Below are 21670 nucleotides of genomic sequence, written 5' to 3' on the forward strand. Positions count from 1 at the left end.
TTTCCTAAATTAAATGTCCTCAAAAGACACATTATTTTAAATTGCATATCAAACCCACATCCTAGCATCTGAAAACTTAACCATTTCAAATCCCTTTCATAGTATTTAATACAAAAGTTGATTTTTGGAAACTTCAGCAATAAAGTTGACTGATTCCAAACTTCAACTGGTTCTAGGAAATATAATTGTATAGATAATGCAGATGTTATTCTACTTCAGCCTCTCCAGCCATTCAGAATGCATAGCTGACCTGCTTCCTACCCAGATATTTTTGACTATTAAGAAAACTTACTACATTCTCTGGAAGACTTACTATAAACAGCAGGATCTGTAAAGAATGACCAATGGACAACAGCAGAAGCTACTAAAAGACAACAGTCCAGAACACATGCTCAGCTTGACAGTTCAATTAAAGAAATAAACAGCCTTCCTGAAAAAAAACCCAAATCTCCCCTGTCATTTGATGCCCCTTAATGCATGGAAGGTAGGATAGCATGTTTGTACCAGATGCTCCACTAGACAAGAATCCTGCTGACATCAGCCTAAGGACCCCAACCCCATTCCCATTCCTTTGATCCCATCTCATCATTTATGATTGCCTGTGCTCAGCATAAGAAAACATTCCTTCCATACTTCTTCCCTAGATTTTAAAGTTTATGAATTTTCCTAGCACAAACCTATTCTAAAATCAAATACATAGAGTTGGAGGATCAATACCTGAGCCATGACAAGACATCACTGCTGTTTAATGGGTGTAGCTGAAGAGCTTGAGCCCACTCAAAGATGTTGGATCTGACTTTTGGAACAAAAGTCTTTTGGAGCACTCAGGTATTAGACTCAGGTATTAGACCCAGTATGGTCCACAGCCAGGTAATTGGACAGGGACTCCTATCTGATACAGTCTTAAAAAGCTGTTCCAATAAAGAATCCATATCAACTGCATCCTTTTCTTTCCTGTTTAAAAGCACAAATACAATACCCAGATTCCCCATAGCAAGCAAGCGTCCACCTAAACCGATTTCTTCACAGTGATCCTCCTTCCTCTGTGTTTTCTAGCCACATTAATGGAAAATTCCCAGCATCATTTAAAACAAACAAACAAAGCATATGCACACCTACTTGAGGAGGGGAAAAAGCAAAAGATGAATGCAAAGTTTCCATCTGGTATGGAACATACAGAGACATAACAGCTGTCTCCTTGGAAGCTGGGAATTCAGAAGCAATAAGGGTAAAGAATCTTGAAACCTTTTTCTGAATACTGGAACAGAAGAGTATGTTTGCACATACCACTCAATAGCTTTACTGTTTTCAATGGTTTCTTCAGATTGGTGAAAGTGGCAAGTTCAAGGAAGAAATTAATTTCTCCTTCAATCAACATTACTGTAATAATCAAAGCTTAAACAGACAAATTCACTCGGGATTGCTTCTCAAAGCATTTGTAGTCAAAAAATAGTGAAAACCAAACCCTTCTATTCAAAGAAAGATAAGAGTATGGTGATCCTCAGAGGGGAAAAAACCCAGCAGGGTTTTCAACCTACATTAAGCACAGAAAGGTAAACTTCTGAGTCATTCACACACTGCTTAGGGTCACAGCTCATATTTGTTGAGGATCTCCCAGTGATAAATAAATGCAAGGCTCAGTAAGTTCGCTGTCAAGCAGAATTTTTTTTCCCCTTTTACTAGAGTGACTTAAGGAGGTCACAAGTGAGAAAGCAAAAGGAATAAGGCTTTGTATTTTCTTGGCTGAAATGAGAAAAATATAAACCACAATACAGGGTGTACAACTTAAGATTTTAAAACTCCTTCAAGCTCAACAGCAGCTAGCAGCTTGTCTCTATTTGCCATCACTCTAGATCAGAAGAGCCCACATGTGTTTGGGGTTTTTTTTTCTTTCTTTTTCTTTCTTTCCTTTTTTTTTTACCCCCCCCTTCTTTCCTGCCCCTTTCAGTTACACTTGAGCTCTTTGACTGAAAAGGTCTGGAACAGATTAAAAGTCCAACCACAAAATAAAGAGCCTTGGCAAGTACTCAAGCCTGTCTGGGATACACATACGCAGTGGGCCCAAAAAGGGAAGTTATGCAGCAAGAAATCCTTATGCAGTCTTTTGGAAGTTTCTAACTTCTTCCAGTTTAACTGCGTGGCCTTAACATTTGATGAGGTTCCAGTATAGACAAGACAAGTAGCTTTTGCCCTTACAATTAGCTTATGCTATTTACAGGAGTACAAAATAGTTCTGAGAAACAAGATTCATCTCTGTCAATTAAAGCCTTTTCCACACTCCTTTTTAATGTCAGCTCATCATTGGAAGCTATAAAGTAATACAAAGAAAAGAAAAATACATACCCTGCAAGATTACTTAAGTAAATGTAATTGTCCTGCTTCTTTTAAGTGAAAAGACAACACTGACTTGCAAAATTACTAGTTCCTTTTAAGCCTTATTCACACATTAAGTAATTGTGAAGTTGCAAATTACCTGCCCACACACTCCTGCAACATGCAAACAGGTTTGCAACTCTGGCCGGTGTTAAAGCCAGCATGGACATCTGCCAAAGCTGACAGCCTTCAATATATGCCCCACCTTTGGGCTCAAGTTGCACAATGGTTCAACCCGTCTACAAACTGGTGAGTGGTTTATAAACAAAGTGTGACAATCTGGTGTGATCCAGAAGAGCAAACGGATGTTTCAAGGAAGCACTCAAGTCTACAAAACAAGAATGCTGAAATTTCTGACAGCCATTTCAGAAAAACAAAACAGAGCAGCACTGTTGAGTTTTGCAGCTCTCTGTTTATATGGCATTCATGGAGTTAATGCCTCTCCCAAAAGGGGCCCACAGTTGTTGTTAGGTCAACCCCTGTAAAGCTTCAAAGGCTTTGTATCCCCTCAGCCTGACCTACTCAGTGATCTGCACACTGTTTTCATTTAGCTGCATCGAGTCCAAAAGTAAAGCCTGAAAACCACAACGATCTCCTCTTTTTTTTTCACCCCTACTGTTTTTTCCATGGCTCTGGAAAAATAACTAAAATCTAAAAGGAGCTGAAAATAGTAAGTTATTGGGAAAACAAATCAAGGGCAAATTAATACATCTAATAAAGCTTACCCACACAGGGTATGCCATATACAAAACCTAACGTTGTAATACCTCCTTAAACACATCAGAAAAATCACTTGGTTGATTTAAGAAACTAGTTTAGAGGCTGTTGTGATTATATACTATTGCAATTCACAGTAATCAGTGCAGCTCTGCTCTTCATATAGATCAAAACCATCAAGAATATTATTAAAGTAGAAACAGAACAAATAAATTCTCTCCATACTGTTTAAAACAGGAAGTTTTGTCATGATCATCACTGTGACAAGCTGGAGTTATAAGCTGGTATGTTTCAAGTGTATTTAAGCAGCATTAAATGCTATCCTTTGACAATGTCCTCTTCCAAGACAGCGCAAAGGAAAGTAAATATTTGCTTGGGAACTAAAAAAAAATCTTCAGGGTTTCACTTTTGCAATTTTGAAGGGAAGAGTGAGCTTGGCTGAAAGTGTCTCTAGGTAGTTCCTAAATGCCACCAAGTCTGGGAGCTGTATGGTGACATAGGCTGTGCAAGGATATATGCGCTAATCCTTTATTTAGTTATTTATTTTGTTTTAACCTTTTTTAATTAATTTTTTTTAAAAATATTGATTTAAAGAAAGTCTCTGTAATTCAAATTAAAATGTATTTGAATGGTATGATAAAAGGTGTCCAAAAATGTGCCTGCAAAATTAAAGCTGAGTGAACTGAAGCGAATCAAAAATTCTGACGCGAGATGAACTTTTACCAAAGCGTGGGTCAAGCCTTGGGTCTAGCCAAGATGTGGTCTTGTTCTTATGGTTTATGTAGTAAATTTCTCCATCCTGGGTCATAGCTTGTTCCCATCCATCGGGGAGTGGGCCTGCAATATAGAAGGAAGGAGTTGATGGCGGGCTCTTGTTTGCTCCAGCTGAAATGGATCTAAAAAAGATTCCGACATTTTACATGCATAACAGTACATGAAACAGAGAAGTTTCAAGCTCCTGTCTAACATTCCTGGGGTAAGGGCAAAGAAATGGCGGGGAGGAAATCAAAGAACAGAAAACATTGCTATCGGTTTTGGTAAGGATTTGGAGTTGAGGTTTGTAACTTGTTTTCACCCTTTCTTCTGCTTTCGACACTCCATTTTGTTATAGCATTAGAACACAAAACCAGCAATAAGTCAAGCCTGCCAGAATGAAACCAGCATGAGCACCAGCAAAAAGAGTAAGCACAGAGATACTCTATCTCACATGGGAAAGTTCATGTGGTGATTAAGGTCCAGCAGCATCAAGGAGGTAACACTGATAAGATGCTGAAATATTCCTTTGTCTTTCACAAACAATTAAAAGAACCCAAAAAATCGTTTTCCCTGTACCTCATACCATAACTTTCTGTGAAAATGTTAAAGGCTTAAGCAAGCAAAAACACAAACCTGCAGAACAGTAGGCAAACAAGCAACAAAAAAAGCAAAGGTAAGAAAACACCACAAGCAGACATAGAGACACAGTGCTATGAACAGCAGTGCTACGCCTCTATGAGCAGGAAGGCATAAGCAGGGAAATCTACATTTAGGAGCTGCTAAAAAGATGTTAGGTGATGGTGTTCTGGATTCCCCAGCTAATGTCTGAAGACAGAGTCTTGAGGTGTGTTTTTCTTATGCTCCAAATAGCAGCTTTTGAGAAAACCACCTCTCATCAATATCCAGTTCATAAAGCACTTATTCCCACCTCTCATCAATATCCAGTTCATAAAGCACTTATTGGATCCTGTACATTCCATCTGTATTTTGCTTAGACTGAAAACTATTCTTTAAGTTAATCTCATCTGTCAGGTGCTTTACAAATGCATGGATTTTTATATTTATATATCTATGGACTTTTAAAAATACCTGAATTCAACATAGGAAGATCTTGTCTAGATTTCTTTAGGTTTAAGTACAATTGAAAGACGATACAACAAAGGATCAACTACAAATGTTAAGAATGTAAAAGAAATTAGAACAAGAACTGCTGCAGGAAGCCATTATATTTCAACCTCTCCTTCCACTCTTCCTCAGTGTAATATCATAATACATTAGCAAAAGCCATCTGGCTGGTTAGACTTGGACTAACAGACCGTTCTGTATAACGTAAGATACATTAAATACGAACTAACATCATAATTTCACGATAGTCAGCTACACACACAAAAATATGTGTATGTATCTGGTACATGCCTGAAGTACCTACTATATCCACACTCAAACTACATTAGCTCTGCCTGTGATTTTGTCCTGAAGTTGTACTCCTGTTGAAGACTTTGCCTAAGGCTGGAGTGAGGGTGGAGGGAGCAGAAGATTTGCTTCCTCAAACTCAAAACATGTTATTGGGAAAACGTCATAAAGAGTAAAATAATCATTTAATTGCATTACAAGAATATCCAAAGTCATCAGACCAGGACAAGAATTTTCTTACTGTAGTTTCTGAAGATCTGCAAAGTACCTTTCTAATTTAAACTTTCTCTTTTTGGCTCAGAAAGCTGTGCTTTTCTCTAGCAACTCTACCACATCATTACAGCTACAGGGTTTTGAGTGAGGAAAATCAGTGTTCTAATCACTGGGTATTTTCCTCACAAGCTTTAAATGCCTCACACAAGTAACAGGAGGAATCAGAGGCTAGTGAACAGAATGGGCAAGAAAGAGTGACAACACTCCAATACTTTCATAAAGTCTAATAATCAGAGGGCTTTGATGCAGAATTGCAACCTCAAGTGCAAAGAACCCTGTACCGTGCTACCAGACCTAAAGACCAGCGTGCTGATGACTGAGACGCTATCTTGTAAAACTGAGGTAGAGGAGCACAGCAACGTGTCCCACATCATCCAAGTACAGAAACCAATAAGGAGCCAAAAATGCTCCTTGACTGCTAAGCCAACATGCTGGCCATGTGGGCAGACCTTATCACTACCATTCTCCTTCAAAATCCTTCCAAGTTTTACATCCCTTGAGATGAAACTCATCAAGAAACTATCTTTTGAATTGCAAAGCCAAAAACATCAACTGGCTCTAGAAAAAAAAACACCAAAACAATAAAAGGAGCTTTGAGGTGTCAGCCCTGCTGAACACTGAGTAAGGCACATGCTGGTCCAGCATGCTCTTGTGCAGTAAATAAGAGCAAAATGCTTTTGAAACAGGATGCCAGGAGTTAACAGTCCACCTACATGGTAGAACAATGCTGTTTATGAGATTTAGTGATCCATCTTGAGGAGAAAGTTCTTCACAGAGAGAGTTGTTAGCTATTGGAATGGGCTGCCCAGGGAGGTGGTGGAGTTGCCGTCCCTGGAGGTGTTCAAGAGGGGATTGGATGTGGCACTTGGTGCCATGGTCTACTAGGCATGAGGTGTTGGGTGACAGGCTGGACTTGATGATCTTTGAGGTCTTTTCCAACCTTGTTGATTCTATGATTTTATGATCTTACTAAAGACAAACCTAAGCAAGGCTCTCATTTTTCTAAATAAAATGCACAGCTGTGGACAGGAGAGAAAATATCTGCCTGCCCACCTGTCTGTCATAGTAGCAAGCCTTCCTTGCTGAGAGCCACCAAGGGCTGCAGAAACAGTATTCTTCTCTCTAGAAACTTTTGTCATTAATTGTGATGTTCCTTTCTTCCTTGGCCAGTAACTGGTCTTGTGTTTCTGATGTCATCCCTACAAGTTGACATGCTAGTTCAAAAATTGATTAGTACTTTTTTTGTGAGCAGTTGTGAAACCAGAAGACTGTCATGTCTGGTTTTGTAACTGGCAGTCTGACACATACCTTATTACAGACAAGTAACAGGGAAAAATGGAAAACCATGGTTAAGAACAGCAGCTACACTCACTCAGGGCATCTGGGACAATTCCCTGTAATTGCATGTCACTTTCCTCCCCAAAAAGCTTTATAGCAACAGAATCAACAGCATAGCTAAGTGCCTCAAGGTATATAAACTATATTGCTACTCCTTGGGCCTTCTCACTAAAATTTCTATAGTTGCTGGAGCCTGTGTTGCACAAAACCCAGACAAAACCCAGACAAAACCCACAAACCCCTGGCCATTTAGCCCAGGCACCTAGCCTAGGGTGATGGACCCATCTAGCTGCTGAAAGCAGCACATTTAGTGACTGTCAGACTCTATACACTTTTAAATAAAGCACTGAATACACACAGAGACCCCAAAAGTATGGTGGCTGTGAATACACACTTTGCCTCCAAGTAACTCTGATGATTTCATGAGCCAGATTCTGTCTACTTATCAGTGCCAAAGTACTTTTGCAGTCTCCCTTGGAACCTTTGTAAACACTGATCACCAACAATATACCCCTGCGACGTTGTCTCCTACTGGTTCTGTTTGGCTCCTGAACACAATCAGAACCATAAGCTCATAATTCTATCAAAATATTTGCACAGGGAGAGACAACCCTTCCAGGGAACTCACCATTAACTGTGGTACTTTTAAAGACAAGGTCATCAAAAAGTTAGATTCCAGTTTCCAAATGTAAGCCGTTGTTACAGAACTACTGATAAGGCATGTTTCTGTGACTAAATATTTATACAATGCTGTAACTTAACATAAATACATGTAATTTTAAAAGTCCATGTGCATGCCTCCATTTTTTGTGAATGCCTCATACACCATGAAATGCAGAGTCTTGAATGCAAAGCACAGCTCCCTGCTCTGTATCTAGCTGTTAAAAGAATACACCTAGATGACCTAGGAACTGGAACATCTATTTCATGAGCAGAAATCATCCTCATCTGACACACTGATTTCTAGGCACATCCCTAATCTTTCTCTGTGAAAGCTTAAATGTTTCCCTTCAATCCCTATCACTGTGATTCCAAAGCTGTTTAAAATGTCTACAAACTTCGCCTGAAGTCTCTCTTTATTCCGTGAAATCAGTAACATTTACAAGCAGACATTAGCAAAAAGGGGGCATGTTTTGCAGCTGGAGAAGGAAATTAACATTACTGTCATCCAGATACTTAGAAACTTGTTTCCCAACATCTTACATGTAGTGTTGACCGTACACAGAGCAGAATGAGTGGCTACACAGAGCAGAAATCTGCAAGTGAAGTGAACACGAATTTAAGAGCTAGAACTCGCTTTAGTTACTGGCATACTCCTCCTCACCCTTCCAGCCCCCAAGGGGAAAAAAATCCTCAAGAGTTATGAATTCAAATGTCCATTTTCCTAGCAACATTTAACATGGCACTATGGCCCTGCTCCAAGTGGCAATGGAATTACACTACAAACTTTCACCAGAAAGCCAAAACTACAATGTAAGAGGGAAGACAAATGAAGACAAAGACAGGTAATCCGCTCCAAAGCTAGTTATCTCATGTCTATGCGCAAGCAGAAGAGGATAGGGTAAGCAGTGCTGTCAAGCGTGATTCAGGAAGTAAAAGTATCTGAAGAATGGAAGCATGTAACTACAATTATTATCCCATCTCTGTTGCATCAAGCATAACTGTTGAAGAAAGGCATTAACTGCTTTCAAATGTATAACTTCACCTCAGTAAGAAATGCACAGGAGAGGTCCTGCAGAAGGACAACAAACCATTATCACTACCTTCTTTTACTTTTTTTACTCTAAATCAAGAAAAAGAATGGTTAGAAACACAAAGAGCAGTCAGGCCTAATTTTTCCATATGTTGCACGTTTAGAAGGAACAAGGTTGTTTTCCTTCCATTACTGATGTGAAGATGCAACACTGTTTCACAGCAGACTAACCAACAAACGCCATCTCAACGAGCAGTGTTTCTCTGCATACATATAGCCCAGAACATTTCAGTTGATTAGGTGTAGTAGCAAGCTAAGCTCAACAAGACCGAGACAAAAAAAAAATCAAAGAACCAAAACAAGCAGGAAAAAAATCCTCACTTTCCACGTACTGATGACTTCCTGTAAACGAAGTATGCTAACACTCATAAAACATTTTGTTCACAAAATCATTGCCTTCACCCTTACTGCACCTTCCAGTTTTGCTTTCTTCTCTTTCTCCCTGAGCTCCACTTATCCCATTTACCCAGAAAATGCAACAGGATTATCTTCAATGTCAGTAGCTCTCAGGGTTCTATTCTTTCTCTCCCTTCTTCAGTTTGGTTTCCTGTTCTTAGTTCTAGCTAATGACTAAAATTCTAACTGGCTGAATTGATAAAGCTTCTAATGGCTTTCAAGACAGGCCTAAAAATCTTCTTACGTTTCACTGCAGCAGCTTTACTCACAAGCTCCTGTGCCAGTCTGCAATTAAAGAGACTAAAACTGGGACAGCAGCTTCTGATTAAGCACCACAATTAAATGAGTGCTATACAAGAATGAACCATACAGAAAGGAAAACATTCTCCCTTGTGGAATTTTGGACATTTTTTTTGCAAGTCAGTGACCTCCAGCTGTCACAATACTTACACTTGGGTTCTCCCAGCATCTTTCATGAAAGGCTCTGAAAGGACTAGGGCATGTTTCATTGCCAGTAATATTTCAAAACAGGAAACCTCTGTCTTAAAGGTCTCAACTTTATTTCCCAGTGCTGGAGGATGAACAGCCAAATTAGAATATTAAGTAGTCTTGTATTTGTGACGTTAGCACTCAGATTAAGCCCCACTGTGCTGAAGTGGTAGGTTACTTGATTTTTCTATTTGTCTCAAAGACTCTTTACAAGGCCACCAAGGAAGCCTAAGTTACCACAAACTCAGTAGTAAAAAGGTCACAGAACCAGATATGAGACTTTAGTCAAAACAAATATACATTTCAAGTTAGTACATAAAGATTTGCCAAATCAGGTATCAGAAACAGAATCATATCCAAATAAATGCAGGTTCAGTATTATTGAATTCAAAACAGACTTTTGTTAAATGCAAGGAAGTTAAGGGCAAGCAGGTGCATCCAAAAAGCCAGTCCCAAGACATAGTACCTCAACTGGTTTAAGCTTATTAAAAAAGCAATGCTGCATAAATATGCAATGATATACACAGGAGTTCTGATTTCTTCCTGCACTTTATCAAATTCAGAGCACTGGGGAAAAATGATTTTACAAGATTTTCAGTCCCTGTTCAATACAGTATCATCTGTGAAATGGAAAACAAATGCTCCACGAACTTGTATGCAAATAAGCAATTTCTCAAGTCACAAGAAAACCCATTTTAATGTCTCTTCTTTATTGCACAAGCACTTGCTCACACATCAGTCAATTATATGCCAATTCTTGATCTTCTTCTAAAGGTAGTCCTCATGTACTGATTACTCAATTCCCTCTTAAGATTTTTACCCTTACAAATAACCAGCTTTTCTTTCCCTTTTTTGTTTGGTTTTTGTTTGTTTTTTTAGCTAGGGGCTAAGTACATAAAGTGAACCCTGTTTCACCATCAGAACTCTTTGCTGTTAATTCTTGGTACAATGGAAGGTTGGAGGAATTATCTTAAAATATAGAATTCTACCAATATTCAAACACCAAGCATGTAGTTTTAGCATACATAGGAGGAGCCAAAAGGTGAAACAGACCAAAGGAATAGACCATGCTCCATGAGGCTTTGAGCAACTTGGTCTAGTAGGAGGTGTCTCTGCCTGTGGCAGGGGGATTGGAACTAGATGATATTCAAGGTCCCTTCCAACTTACAGTATCCTATGATACTAAATTTTTTCCTTTCTCCACTTCTTTTTCCTCAGAAATGTCTCTGCAAAGCCATCGTCTTTACTGCTGCAGGTTTCCCAGGATATATTTACAGTAAAAATAATCACAGTTATTACATTTTCACATCAGAGCCTGAGATCTTAATTGCTCTGAATCATGACTTCCTGAACCTCAACAGGACTCTCATTTGTTTCAGGATAATCCAGCCTCCTAGTGTAGCCAGCAAAGCATTTGATTGGCTTCTCCTCTAATACTCAGTCATGAACGCATAGTTTGGTCATGCCTGTTAATCTTTGGGTATTGTCTGCAGCATATGAATTGCAGAACGAAACAAAGCTGTCTAAGTGGACGACAAAAAGCAGCAACAGAGAACAACCTTTGTGAAATACAGAACAGCAGACATAAACAAAATACAACCAGACTGTGAGAAAATAAATAAAACATGAACCTCAGTGACACACAGAAGGTGACAAAGAGCGCAGCAGTGAAACTAGCACAAGAGAAGTCTTAAAACATATAGCAGATTCTATAGCAAGAACAAGCACACTTTACTGCTGTCTAATGAAGCCCCACCACCCAGACTAGCTGAAAAACAATTCTATATTCCAGGGAAAGGTTATCAGGCTTCCTCAGCTAGAGGAATAAATTATCATGATACAGGAATTTGGAAACAACAGGAAAATGAGAGGAAAACCAAAACATCTCTGCTTCTAAACAAGAATCTCCAGGTGTTTGCTTTATCCATTTAGGGAAGACATGAAAAAATGAGATGTTTCTAAGAAATATAGGAAATGTAAATTCATGGGACTATGCAAAGCCTAGTAAGTGAGCAAGAGGAGGCAGAAGAACACTGCAGAAGCACAAGAGTTTTAATGCAAATTGACACTCAGTGGAAATTCTAGTCTTCACGAGCTGAATGACATTTTCAATCAGAAGAAACTAAGACAAAAATTCTGCTTCTTCAAATGTTTTAATAATCCACTTGAAAAAAAATAAACACATAAACCAAAGAACTATAGTATATTTTCTGTTGTCATCATAAATATTAAACAAATTCCCTTACCTCCCATACCAGGCTCTTGCTTGATGCATCAGACGTCAATAAATTTAAAGCTTAAAACCAGGACAACTGTGAAATTTGTACTTCCTCCTCCCCAACTGAAAATAGCTTGCAGTATCTTCATACAGATCATCTTATTCATAAATACCAATTTTACTTACCTGATGCTGAGTTCATGATGTTCTGCTGCACAGAAGGGCTGGTGGGTGCTGTGACATTCATCTGAGAAAGCATGGCCTTCCGAGGATCTTGCCATGTTGTTGTCTGATCGATGTGACTAAGGCAAAAGAAAGTGAGAGTTAGAAGAGTCATGCATTCACAACTATGACCTGCTAAGCACAGGAAGTTTAACAACAAAAGGTTAAGCCTGTCCACAACAACCACATTAAAACCCAAGAAAGAACCATTTGGATTCTCTCCAAACATCAGAGTATGTCAGATTATCAAACCCTTACTCCGGCCACCAACACTTTCCCAACAATGTGAATCTCTGGAATTCTGGCCTCTCAAGTACAGTCCAGGAACTCGGCATGATGAGTTCATATTCATTGCTTAGGGAACATCTCTGCTATGAAGAAAGGCTGAGAAAGTTGGGGTTATTCAGCCTGGAGAAAAGAAGGTTATGAGGGTACCTTCTTGTGACCTCTCAGTACTAAAAGAAGGTCTATAAGTAAGATGGAGAACAGACACTTTAGCACGCCCTGTTGGGACAGGATGAGAGGAAATGGTTTTACACCAAAAGAACGTGGATTTAGACTAGGTGGCAAGGGTGGCAAAACACTGGCACAGGCTGCCCAGAGAGGTAGTAGAAGTTCCATCCCTGGAAACATTTCAGGTCAGGTTGGGCCAGGCTCTGACCAACCTGATCTAGTGAAACATGCCCCCGCTCACTGCAGGGAGGGTGGACTACATAACCTTTAAAGATCCCCTCCAATGCAAACTATTCCATAAGTCCTTCAAGAAGGCAATCTAAGTTAACTAAGTCAAATACATTAGAAGAGATGAATCCCAAACTTTGTTTATGTATTTGCATGATCACAACATCCAAGATCTCTGATCATAAATTAAGACCTCATCTTAGCTCAAACTGTATGAACAGGAGTATTATTTGCTCCCTGCCCTAAGCAACTAATTGCTATGCCTATAAACTTACTGATAAAAATCTTGACTCCAATTATTAACCGGTTTTAACATATCCTCTGATGCTCAAAAAGTAGTCATCCCCCCTTCCCCAATACTACATTTCATAACTACTTCATCATGTCAAACAACTAAGAATGAGTATCACAAAATGGGACAGTAGTTACCCAAACCAATTACTTATGTAGAATTATTTATTAGATTCTGATCATTGAAGGGACTTTCTGTCACGAGGCAGAAGGCATGAAGTAGTGGCTTTTAAAGAAAAGGTTTAAAAAATGTCCACTTCACCTTCTTTAAATATACACACAACCAATTCCAGGTCAAGGAGTTACATACACACTGCAGCTGGGTCACAAAATAGTCAGGAATACTACTTGTACAAAAATGTAACAGTAAACAAAGCTCTACTTTGTCTCCATGTGGCAACCACTGTCAGTTTCCCCTTGTGTACAGGAAACCTGTTAGTACAGCATTAATTAAAATGGTGTCACTGCCATGTTAGTTTCCACAACACAGCTCATTTCATGCAGTTACTATTAAGCACCCTGTGCCTTTACTTGCACATGTTTTCCTATATTCAACTCCACAGAGAAACATACCACACACAGCAAGATTTCTTTATTTCCTTTTTAGCCTATTTATTTATAAAACAGGGCACAACATAGTAAAGACTGCCCTGTATATACTGGACTACACAGAAACCTTCAGATTGGAGAACACCTTTTTCACTTTTCTGGTGGTCAATTTTGCAAAGCAATGAAAACAGGTAAAGATAATACAGATGTAAAAACACACTGCACAGTAATGCTTCGCAGGCCATGTGTTTAAATCACAGTATCAGCATGTGCTGTTCCTCCCTTCTCTTTCTGATTTGTTATACTGGCTCAGCTCAGTTCTGGGAACAGTGGAAACTGGGAAAACACCAATGCACCCATGATAACACACACATTTATTTCCATTTAATTCCTATTAAAAAGAATCCATGTAGCACTGTGAACTTATAACGTTATCTACCAAAGGTACAGCTTTTACAGCCTTTGTTTTTATATGTTATTTGAGTGTAGAGTAAGAAATAACATCACTGCATTACAGAGCCATTTTTGCAGTCAACTGTAGAAACACACTGGAACAACAGGGTTTTTCTACCATATCTGAATATGGGATAGATGAACGGACTATCAAGAAGCAATTTTTAAGCACCTCCATTCCTGAGCACAAGAACAACATTGTCAATTGCTCAATGCTGCTCAAAACACAAGGTATAGTTAATGTCTCCATGGATGGCTATTTTTGGCAGCAGCAGCTTCCAACTTTTCCTAGCCGAGTACTGCCTGAGAAAAGTCAGCATGGTCCTTACTTAACCAACTAAACTCCAATCAGTAGTCTTCTTAAAGAGACACAGAAGAAAAGTCTCAAAGTAAGCAAACTGATTATTAAAATAATACTAACTATAAGGCTGGTTCAATAAGGCAAATTCTCCCCCCTGACCCAACCCTTCAGCTTTCTGCCTCCTCACCTAGGCATCCATTTTCCTTACACCTTCCCTCAAAACCTTTCTTTTTAACCTCCACCAAATCACACTACTTACATGTAAATCTTACACGCTCCATACCTGACGTTTGGAATGCTACACACTAAGAAAAGCTCTTCCCCTGTTTCAAATAGCAGTACAGAAAAGGTCTAAATGGACAAACCAAGACATCACTAATTCATTTCATTGCCTTTCGCTGCATTAAACACATTTTTTCCATAGTAGCAGCATTACATGACAACTGCCCCAATCCTTACATTCCATATCTTCTACTTCACTTGACCCAAGTCATATCTTGGTAAAGCATTACTGTCAACCTAACTTGATGAGAAAAGGCAAAAAAAAAAAAAGGCAAACTATATCAAACAATGAAACTATAAATGACTCATTATATTTAGTACAGTACTGTCAAACTGAACTGAAATTCTCCCTACTCATCTAGAATCACAGTTTTATACCATGTGCACAGAACAAAATGAGAGAAATACTCTCAGAATTAAAACCAAGATCCCTGGGGCAATCACAGAATCTAAGACTTTCTACTTCATATAATAAATTCTCAAATCCAACATCTAGCTATCTGACCCTATCTATTAACTGTTCATTTATAGCTAAGTGAAGCAAATCCTTGTTATATTGCACAAATGTTGCATAAACTAAGGAAATCAACTTAGACTGTATCATAAATGTAGGTCTATGGTAACTGGCTTCAGAAAAACAACTCTAAACCAGCCAGAACATGATAAACATTTGTTAGCAAACTTCTGTCAGTTCTGGTATTAAGAAGAGCGAGTGTTCCAAGCTATGCCACCCCCTACCTTCCAACACAAAGCACTTGCAAAGCACTATGCATTATGGAGAGAATCAAGCTGTCTCTCCCTACACATTGTCAAGTTTTAATCATACATAAATTAATCACATACTCACCAGAACAACTTTAAAGAAAGAAAAAAGTTCTCATTTTATGCACACCAAGTATATTGCTGCAGTTACTAAGGATCAGAATTTCTAACCGAATCTTTATTAGCATTCAACACTCCCATAAGCCTGAATATTTGTCAAACTAAACTTTTACCCTAATTTTAAAGGGTTTGTTTGGGCTTGGGATTTTTCTGGGGTGTCGAGTTTGTTGGTTTGTTGAGGATTTTATGACTGGACAAGGTTTGGATTCTGATTGATTGATTGATTCGTTTTCGGCGTATTTTAAAGCATGACAGAACAGAAGCAGACCCAGGAGCAAAAACCCATCATATTTGTTCTTTTTTTATTAAGAACAGCCTTTAGATTACAATAGACAAATAAAATAAGACCATTCCTAAACCCAGAAAACTGATCTGCCTGAGCACAGTGTGATACACTTTCACATCTGTACTCCAGTTGCTGCACTGAAAAGACATGAAGTGTGTTATGAAAGCCATGTCAGCACACACAAAGGACACTCAAAACCTTACTTAAATTCTTCAAGAAAAGCTTATCTAGGAGTCTGCAGGTTTGACATTCCGTAGTATTTATTGCAGCTACAGCATCCCTGTTGGTAGGCACACTTTTCAAGGAATGTTGAGGACTTCATTAGTATAAGAGAATTCTCAGTCATGATAAAACAATGATTCTTTCTTCCTCTTTTTTGCCTTTATGAGCATAAAGGCATATATGGTGCACATCTCTTACATCATTGGTAATGAGAGCCTTCACACTTATCATCAGAGAATCATCATAGAATGGCTTAGGTTGGGAGGGATAGGATAGGATAGGATAGGATAGGATAGGATAGGATAGGATAGGATAGGATAGGATAGGATAGGATAGGATAGACCAGGTTGGAAGAGACCTTCAAGATCATCACGTCCAACCCATCAACCAATCCAACCCACCTAAACAACTAACCCATGGCACCAAGCACCCCATCAAGTCTCCTCCTGAACACCTCCAATGATGGTGACCCCACCACCTCCCCAGGCAGCCCATTCCAATGGGCAATCACTCTCTCTGTGTAAAACTTCCTCCTAACCACCAGCCTAAACCTCCCCTGGTGCAGCCTGAGACTGTGTCCTCTTGTTCTAGTGCTGGTTGCCTGGGAGAAATGACCAACCTCTGCCTGTCTACAATCTCCCTTCAGGTAGTTGCAGAGAGCAATAAGGTCTCCCCTGAGTCTCCTCTTCTCCAGGCTAAGCAACCCCAGCTCCCTCAGTCTCTGATCTTAGAGATCATCTACTCCAACCTCCTTGCCATGGGCAGGGATGCCTCCTAACTAGACTTTGTTGGTCAAGGCCTCATCCAGCCTGGCCTAGAACATGTCCAAGGAGGGGGTAGCCACAACTCCTCTGGGCAACCTACTTCAGAATTTCACCACTCTTGCACTGAAGACCTTATTCCCACGATCTAGTGTAAACCTACTCTCCTTCAGCTTAAAACCATTCCCCCTTGCCCCATCACTAAACACTCATGAAAAGTCCCTTTCCTGCCTTCCTGTAAGGGGGTATAAGTAGAAAAGATATTTTCAGAGGAGATGTTATTAAGGTCAGAAATTGCCAGCTTGTATTACTAAAATGTGTGGCAGAAATGTGCCATGAGGAAGTGCAAAAGACAGTGAAAAGGTATTTTAATTTCAGGTACCAACTTAACACACTATATGACATTTCTGCAATGGCAACAAACCTGAAGAGGTCTGATCTATGTATAAAAGAATACAAACATCCACTAGAATAGAACATTGCTTCTCTTTGTCTTTGGATATCATTCTTCATGAAAGGCCATCTTAGAAAAACAGTCACACACAAACACACATAAAGGCAAAATGGTCTTCAGCATAAAAGTATTACCCCAAAAAAATCTACACAAGCATCTCCCAGTCTCTCATCTTGCTATGCAGACGAGACAACTTTGATGTCTGTGAGAAAATTATTGCCAGTCTCTATTGAAACTGAGATGACCAACTTGGATTTTGGTTTTCAGATTGGTTTAGGAATTCACTGGAAATCCTTTTTTTTTAATTATTATTAAAAGCAGAAGAAATCCACAAACCACTGACCACATCATGACAGACCTATGAAAACTGTTGACTTGGCGGTGTGTACTTTTTGTATTGAGGACAGACAGAAAAGTCCCTGTGACACACAAGCAAGTGCACAAATGAAGCTAAGCCTAATTCCACAGGCTGGGGACAGAGTGGCTGGTGAGCGGCCAGGTAGAGAGGAACCTGGAGGTACTGGTCGATGGTAGGCTGAACATGAGCCTGCAGTGTGCCCAGGCAGCCAAGAGGGCCAATGGCATCCTGGCCTGCATCAAGAACAGTGTGGCCAGCAGGAGCAGGGAGGTCATTCTGCCCCTGTACACTGCAGTGGTTAGGCCACACCTCGAGTCCTGTGTCCAGTTCTGGGCCCCTCAGTTTAGGAAGGATGTTGACTTGCTGGAACGAGTCCAGAGAAGGGCAACAAAGTTGGTGAGGGGTTTGGAGCACAAGCCCTATGAGGAGAGGCTGAGGGAACTGGGGTTGCTTAGCCTGGAGAGGAGGAGACTCAGGGGTGACATTATTGCTCTCTATAACTACCTGAAGGGAGGTTGTAGACAGGCGGATGTTGGTCTCTTCTCCCAGGCAGCCAGTACCACAGCAAGAGGACAGTCTCAGGCTGCAACAGGAGAGGTTTAGGCTGGAGGTTAGGAAGTTCAATACAGAGAGAGTGATTGCCCATTGGAATGGGCTGCCCGGGGAGGTGGTGGAGTCGCCATCATTGGAGGTTTTCAGGAGGAGACTTGATGGGGTGCTTGGTGCCATGGGTTAGTTGTTTAGGTGGTGTTGGATTGGTTGATGGGTTGGACGCGATGATCTCAAAGGTCTCTTCCAACCTATTCTATTCTATTCCTCACATTTTCATTACTTCCCAAACATAGACCTGTCCACTGACAAGCACGACACCTTTGATTGTGTTTTGCATTAAATGACTGCATTTTTCCTTTGCCTTCCCAATCAGCTGCTTGCTTCAACCCCCAAAACATGTGATTTTCTGAAATATTTTCCCTTTTTCTTTTTTTACCTAAGAACTTAAAAAAAACCCCATGAATCATGAGCAGTGTAAGAGCCTCCTCATAAATGGCATTGCTGAATTATTTTAGAGCTATGGCCAGTATATTTTAGTACATCAAGATTTGATTTATGGATACTGAATGTTAGTGCCAGGAGAAACTGAGTATTTCTGCTCTTGAAACATCCATAAATTGTCTCCAGAAAAAAATAAAGTCAACTTCAAACAAAGCCCTTTGCCAAATCTTACACAAACTTGTCCTGTGCATAGGCAGTGTAGGCTACCTGCAAGAGAGCCACTTATCTATCATTCTAGGTCTGACCACAGGGAGCTGGGAAAATCACTCTACCAACTAATTCAAGAACAGTGCTGGATGCAAACACCTAAGAAGTGTGGCAATAGCTAGAAAGCCAAGATCAATCTGATATGGCAGATGGGCTAGGTGACCCCACAGCTGAATTTTCCATCATTTGCTTTAGAAATAGGATGAAAGTAGTAGTTTAGGGTAGAAACAGCCTCAGCTTTGAATCATAGAGGTTGGAAGGCACCTCTGGAGATCATCTAAATCCAGTCCTGCTACTAATGCAGGTATGCCTCTATCAGGTTGCACAGGAACACATCCAGGCAGGTTTTGAAAATCTCCACAACTTCTCTAGGCAGTGTGTTCCAGTGTTCTGTCACCCTCAAAGTATAGAAGATTTACATTAAGCTCATGTGAACCATCCTGTGTTCTAAGTTTGCACCCACTGCTTCTTGTCCTACCCCTGGCCATAATTGAGAGGTGCTTAGCACCATCCTCATGACCTCCACCCTTTAGATATTTATATGCACTTATAAGATTCCCTCTCAGCCCTTTTTGAGGCTAAAGAGCCCCAGATCTCTCAACCTCTCCTTGTTAAGAGAGATCCTCCAGTCCCCTAATCATCCTCATAGCCTTCCTCTGGATTCTCTCCAACTGTTTCCTGTTCCTCTTGAACAGGGGAGACCAGAACTGGTCTCATTAGGACAGAATATAAGGGAAGGAGAACCTCCCTCGACTTGATGGACACACTCTTAATGTATCTCAGAGTACTTGTCCACCAACACTACCAGGTCCTTCTCCACAGAGCTGCTTTGCAGCAGGTCAACTCTTAACCCATACTGATGCATATGGTCCCCAGGTGCGGGACTCTACACTTGCCCCTGCTGAGCTTCATAAGGGTCACCTTTGTCCAACTCTCCAGCCTGTCCAGGTCTCAATGAACTGCAGCACAACCTTCTGACATGTCAGCCACTCCTCCCAGTTTTGTATCATCACCAAACTTGCTGACAGTGTACTCTGTTCCTTCATCCAGGTCACTGATGAGTATGTTGAATGAAACTGGCCCCGGGACTGACCCCTGGGGAACACCGCTAGCCACAGGCCTCCGACTCAATGCTTCATCATTGATTACAACTGTCTGTGCTCTGTTGTTCAACCAGTTCTCAATCCACCTTACTGTTCACTCATCTAACCCATACTTCCTAAGCTTACCTATGAGACTGTTCTGGAAGAGGGTGTCAAAAGCCTTGCTAAAGTCAAGGTAGACAATATCCACTGTTCTCCCCTCATCTACCCATCTGGTCACACCATCATAGAAGACTATCAGATTGGTTAGGCATGATTTCCCCTTCGTAAATCCATTGTGACTGTTTCTGATCATCATCTTTTCCTCCACCTGTTTAGAGATGACATCCAGAATGGGCTGTTCCATCCCCTTTCCAGAGATGCAGGTGAAGCTCACTGGCTTGTAGTTTTCTGAGTCCTCCTTCTTGCCCTTTTTGGACAGACATTGGCTTTCTTCCGGTCCTCAGGCACCTCCCCTGTTCTCATGACCTTTCAAAAATGATGCAGAGTCACTTAGCAATCACATCAGCCAGTTACTTCAGCACTCGTGGCTGTATCCCATGGATTTGTGGAGGTCCAGCTTATCTCTAACCCAGTCCTCCTTGACTCAGAGAGAGTCTGCCTTCCTCCAGACTTTCTGTTGTACCTCTAGGGTCTGGGACTCCAGAGGGCTGGTCTTAATACTGAAGACTGAAGAAAAGAAGGCATTCAGGAACACCACCTTCTCTGTATCCTCTGTCACCAGGCCATCCACCTCATTCAGCAGCAGGTCCACATTTTGCCTTGTGCTCCTTCTCCTCCTAATGTATTTGAAGAAACCCTTCTTGTTATTTTTCACATCCTTTGCCAGGTTTAATTCAAATAGGGCCTTAGCTTTCCTTTATAACATCCCTACATACTCTAGCAACATTCCTATATTCCTCTCAGATGGCCAGACCCTTTTCCCATGTAACAGGGACCTTCTTCCATCTGACATTTTCCTTGCCCAACTATGAAGGTCTCCTGCCTCTCCTACTTGATTTCTTACTCATGGGGATGCACCAGTCTTGAGATTGGAGGAGGTGGTGCTTGACTATTAACCAGCTCCTTTTATTCCCTTTATCTTTTAGAGCCCTAGCCCATGTCATTCTTCCAAGTAGGTCTCTGAAGAGGTCAGCCTGAACTACTCTGATCCCCAAAACTGGAGTACAGCATGCAGAGATGTCTACCTTATGGCTGATGATGTTCTTAGGGTACTACACACAATGGAGTGGATCCAGCTGCACCTGAAGGTAGGAGCTGTGACATTCTTTGTGCACTTTCCTATGCTGTTCAGGGGAATTCAAAGATTGGAAAAGATCAAAACATGCAACTGAGTCTTCAACTATATGGGCTCATTTTAATTAGGAGTTGAAGACTTAGAAGTACATTTCTTTGCAAATGGTGTAACAAAATTACATGTTTATATCTTAAACAGCAACAATACATTGTTCGAGATGACACAAATCTGGATTCTAAGCAGCAACAGTAAAGAGAAAAGCCTAAATGGGAAATGAGACAGCTCTGTTACCAATTATCTCTACCCTAATCCATCAACACTTCCCTAAATTTGCACCACTATTACAGATGGACACACACTTCAAATGGCCCAGCATCCTTTAAGGACTATACAACTGCCTTTGTAAATAATAAATCCAACACAAGAAAAGCTGTTGGTCACACAGCAATGAAAATCTCATCTGCTGAGAGGTCATATTCCACCTGCCGCCTGGGAAAGCCCTGTGTTTCCACTTGGCCTCTCCATATTGCAGTATTTCCTTAGGTTTCAGGACTGGAACACCCTCATATATTAAAGAGCACCCGACAATCAAATTTGTAACT

General features: G+C 40.4%; 1 protein-coding gene across 4 annotated transcripts in view; it reads right to left on the minus strand.

Moving 5' to 3' along the window:
• YAP1 (Yes1 associated transcriptional regulator) overlaps nucleotides 1–21670 on the minus strand; it is a 95146-nt gene that overhangs the window by 29132 nt on the left and 44344 nt on the right. For all 4 annotated transcript variants that reach the window (XM_054164739.1, XM_054164742.1, XM_054164740.1 and 1 more), the window contains exons 3-4: nucleotides 11913–12028; nucleotides 3814–3927 (exon numbers count right to left, since the gene is read on the minus strand). In XM_054164739.1, the coding sequence (XP_054020714.1) occupies nucleotides 3814–3927; nucleotides 11913–12028 (230 nt within the window). The remainder of the gene's footprint in view (nucleotides 1–3813; nucleotides 3928–11912; nucleotides 12029–21670) is intronic.

The sequence above is a fragment of the Dryobates pubescens genome, chromosome 10, assembly GCF_014839835.1.
Source record: "Dryobates pubescens isolate bDryPub1 chromosome 10, bDryPub1.pri, whole genome shotgun sequence".
Taxonomy (NCBI): domain Eukaryota; kingdom Metazoa; phylum Chordata; class Aves; order Piciformes; family Picidae; genus Dryobates; species Dryobates pubescens.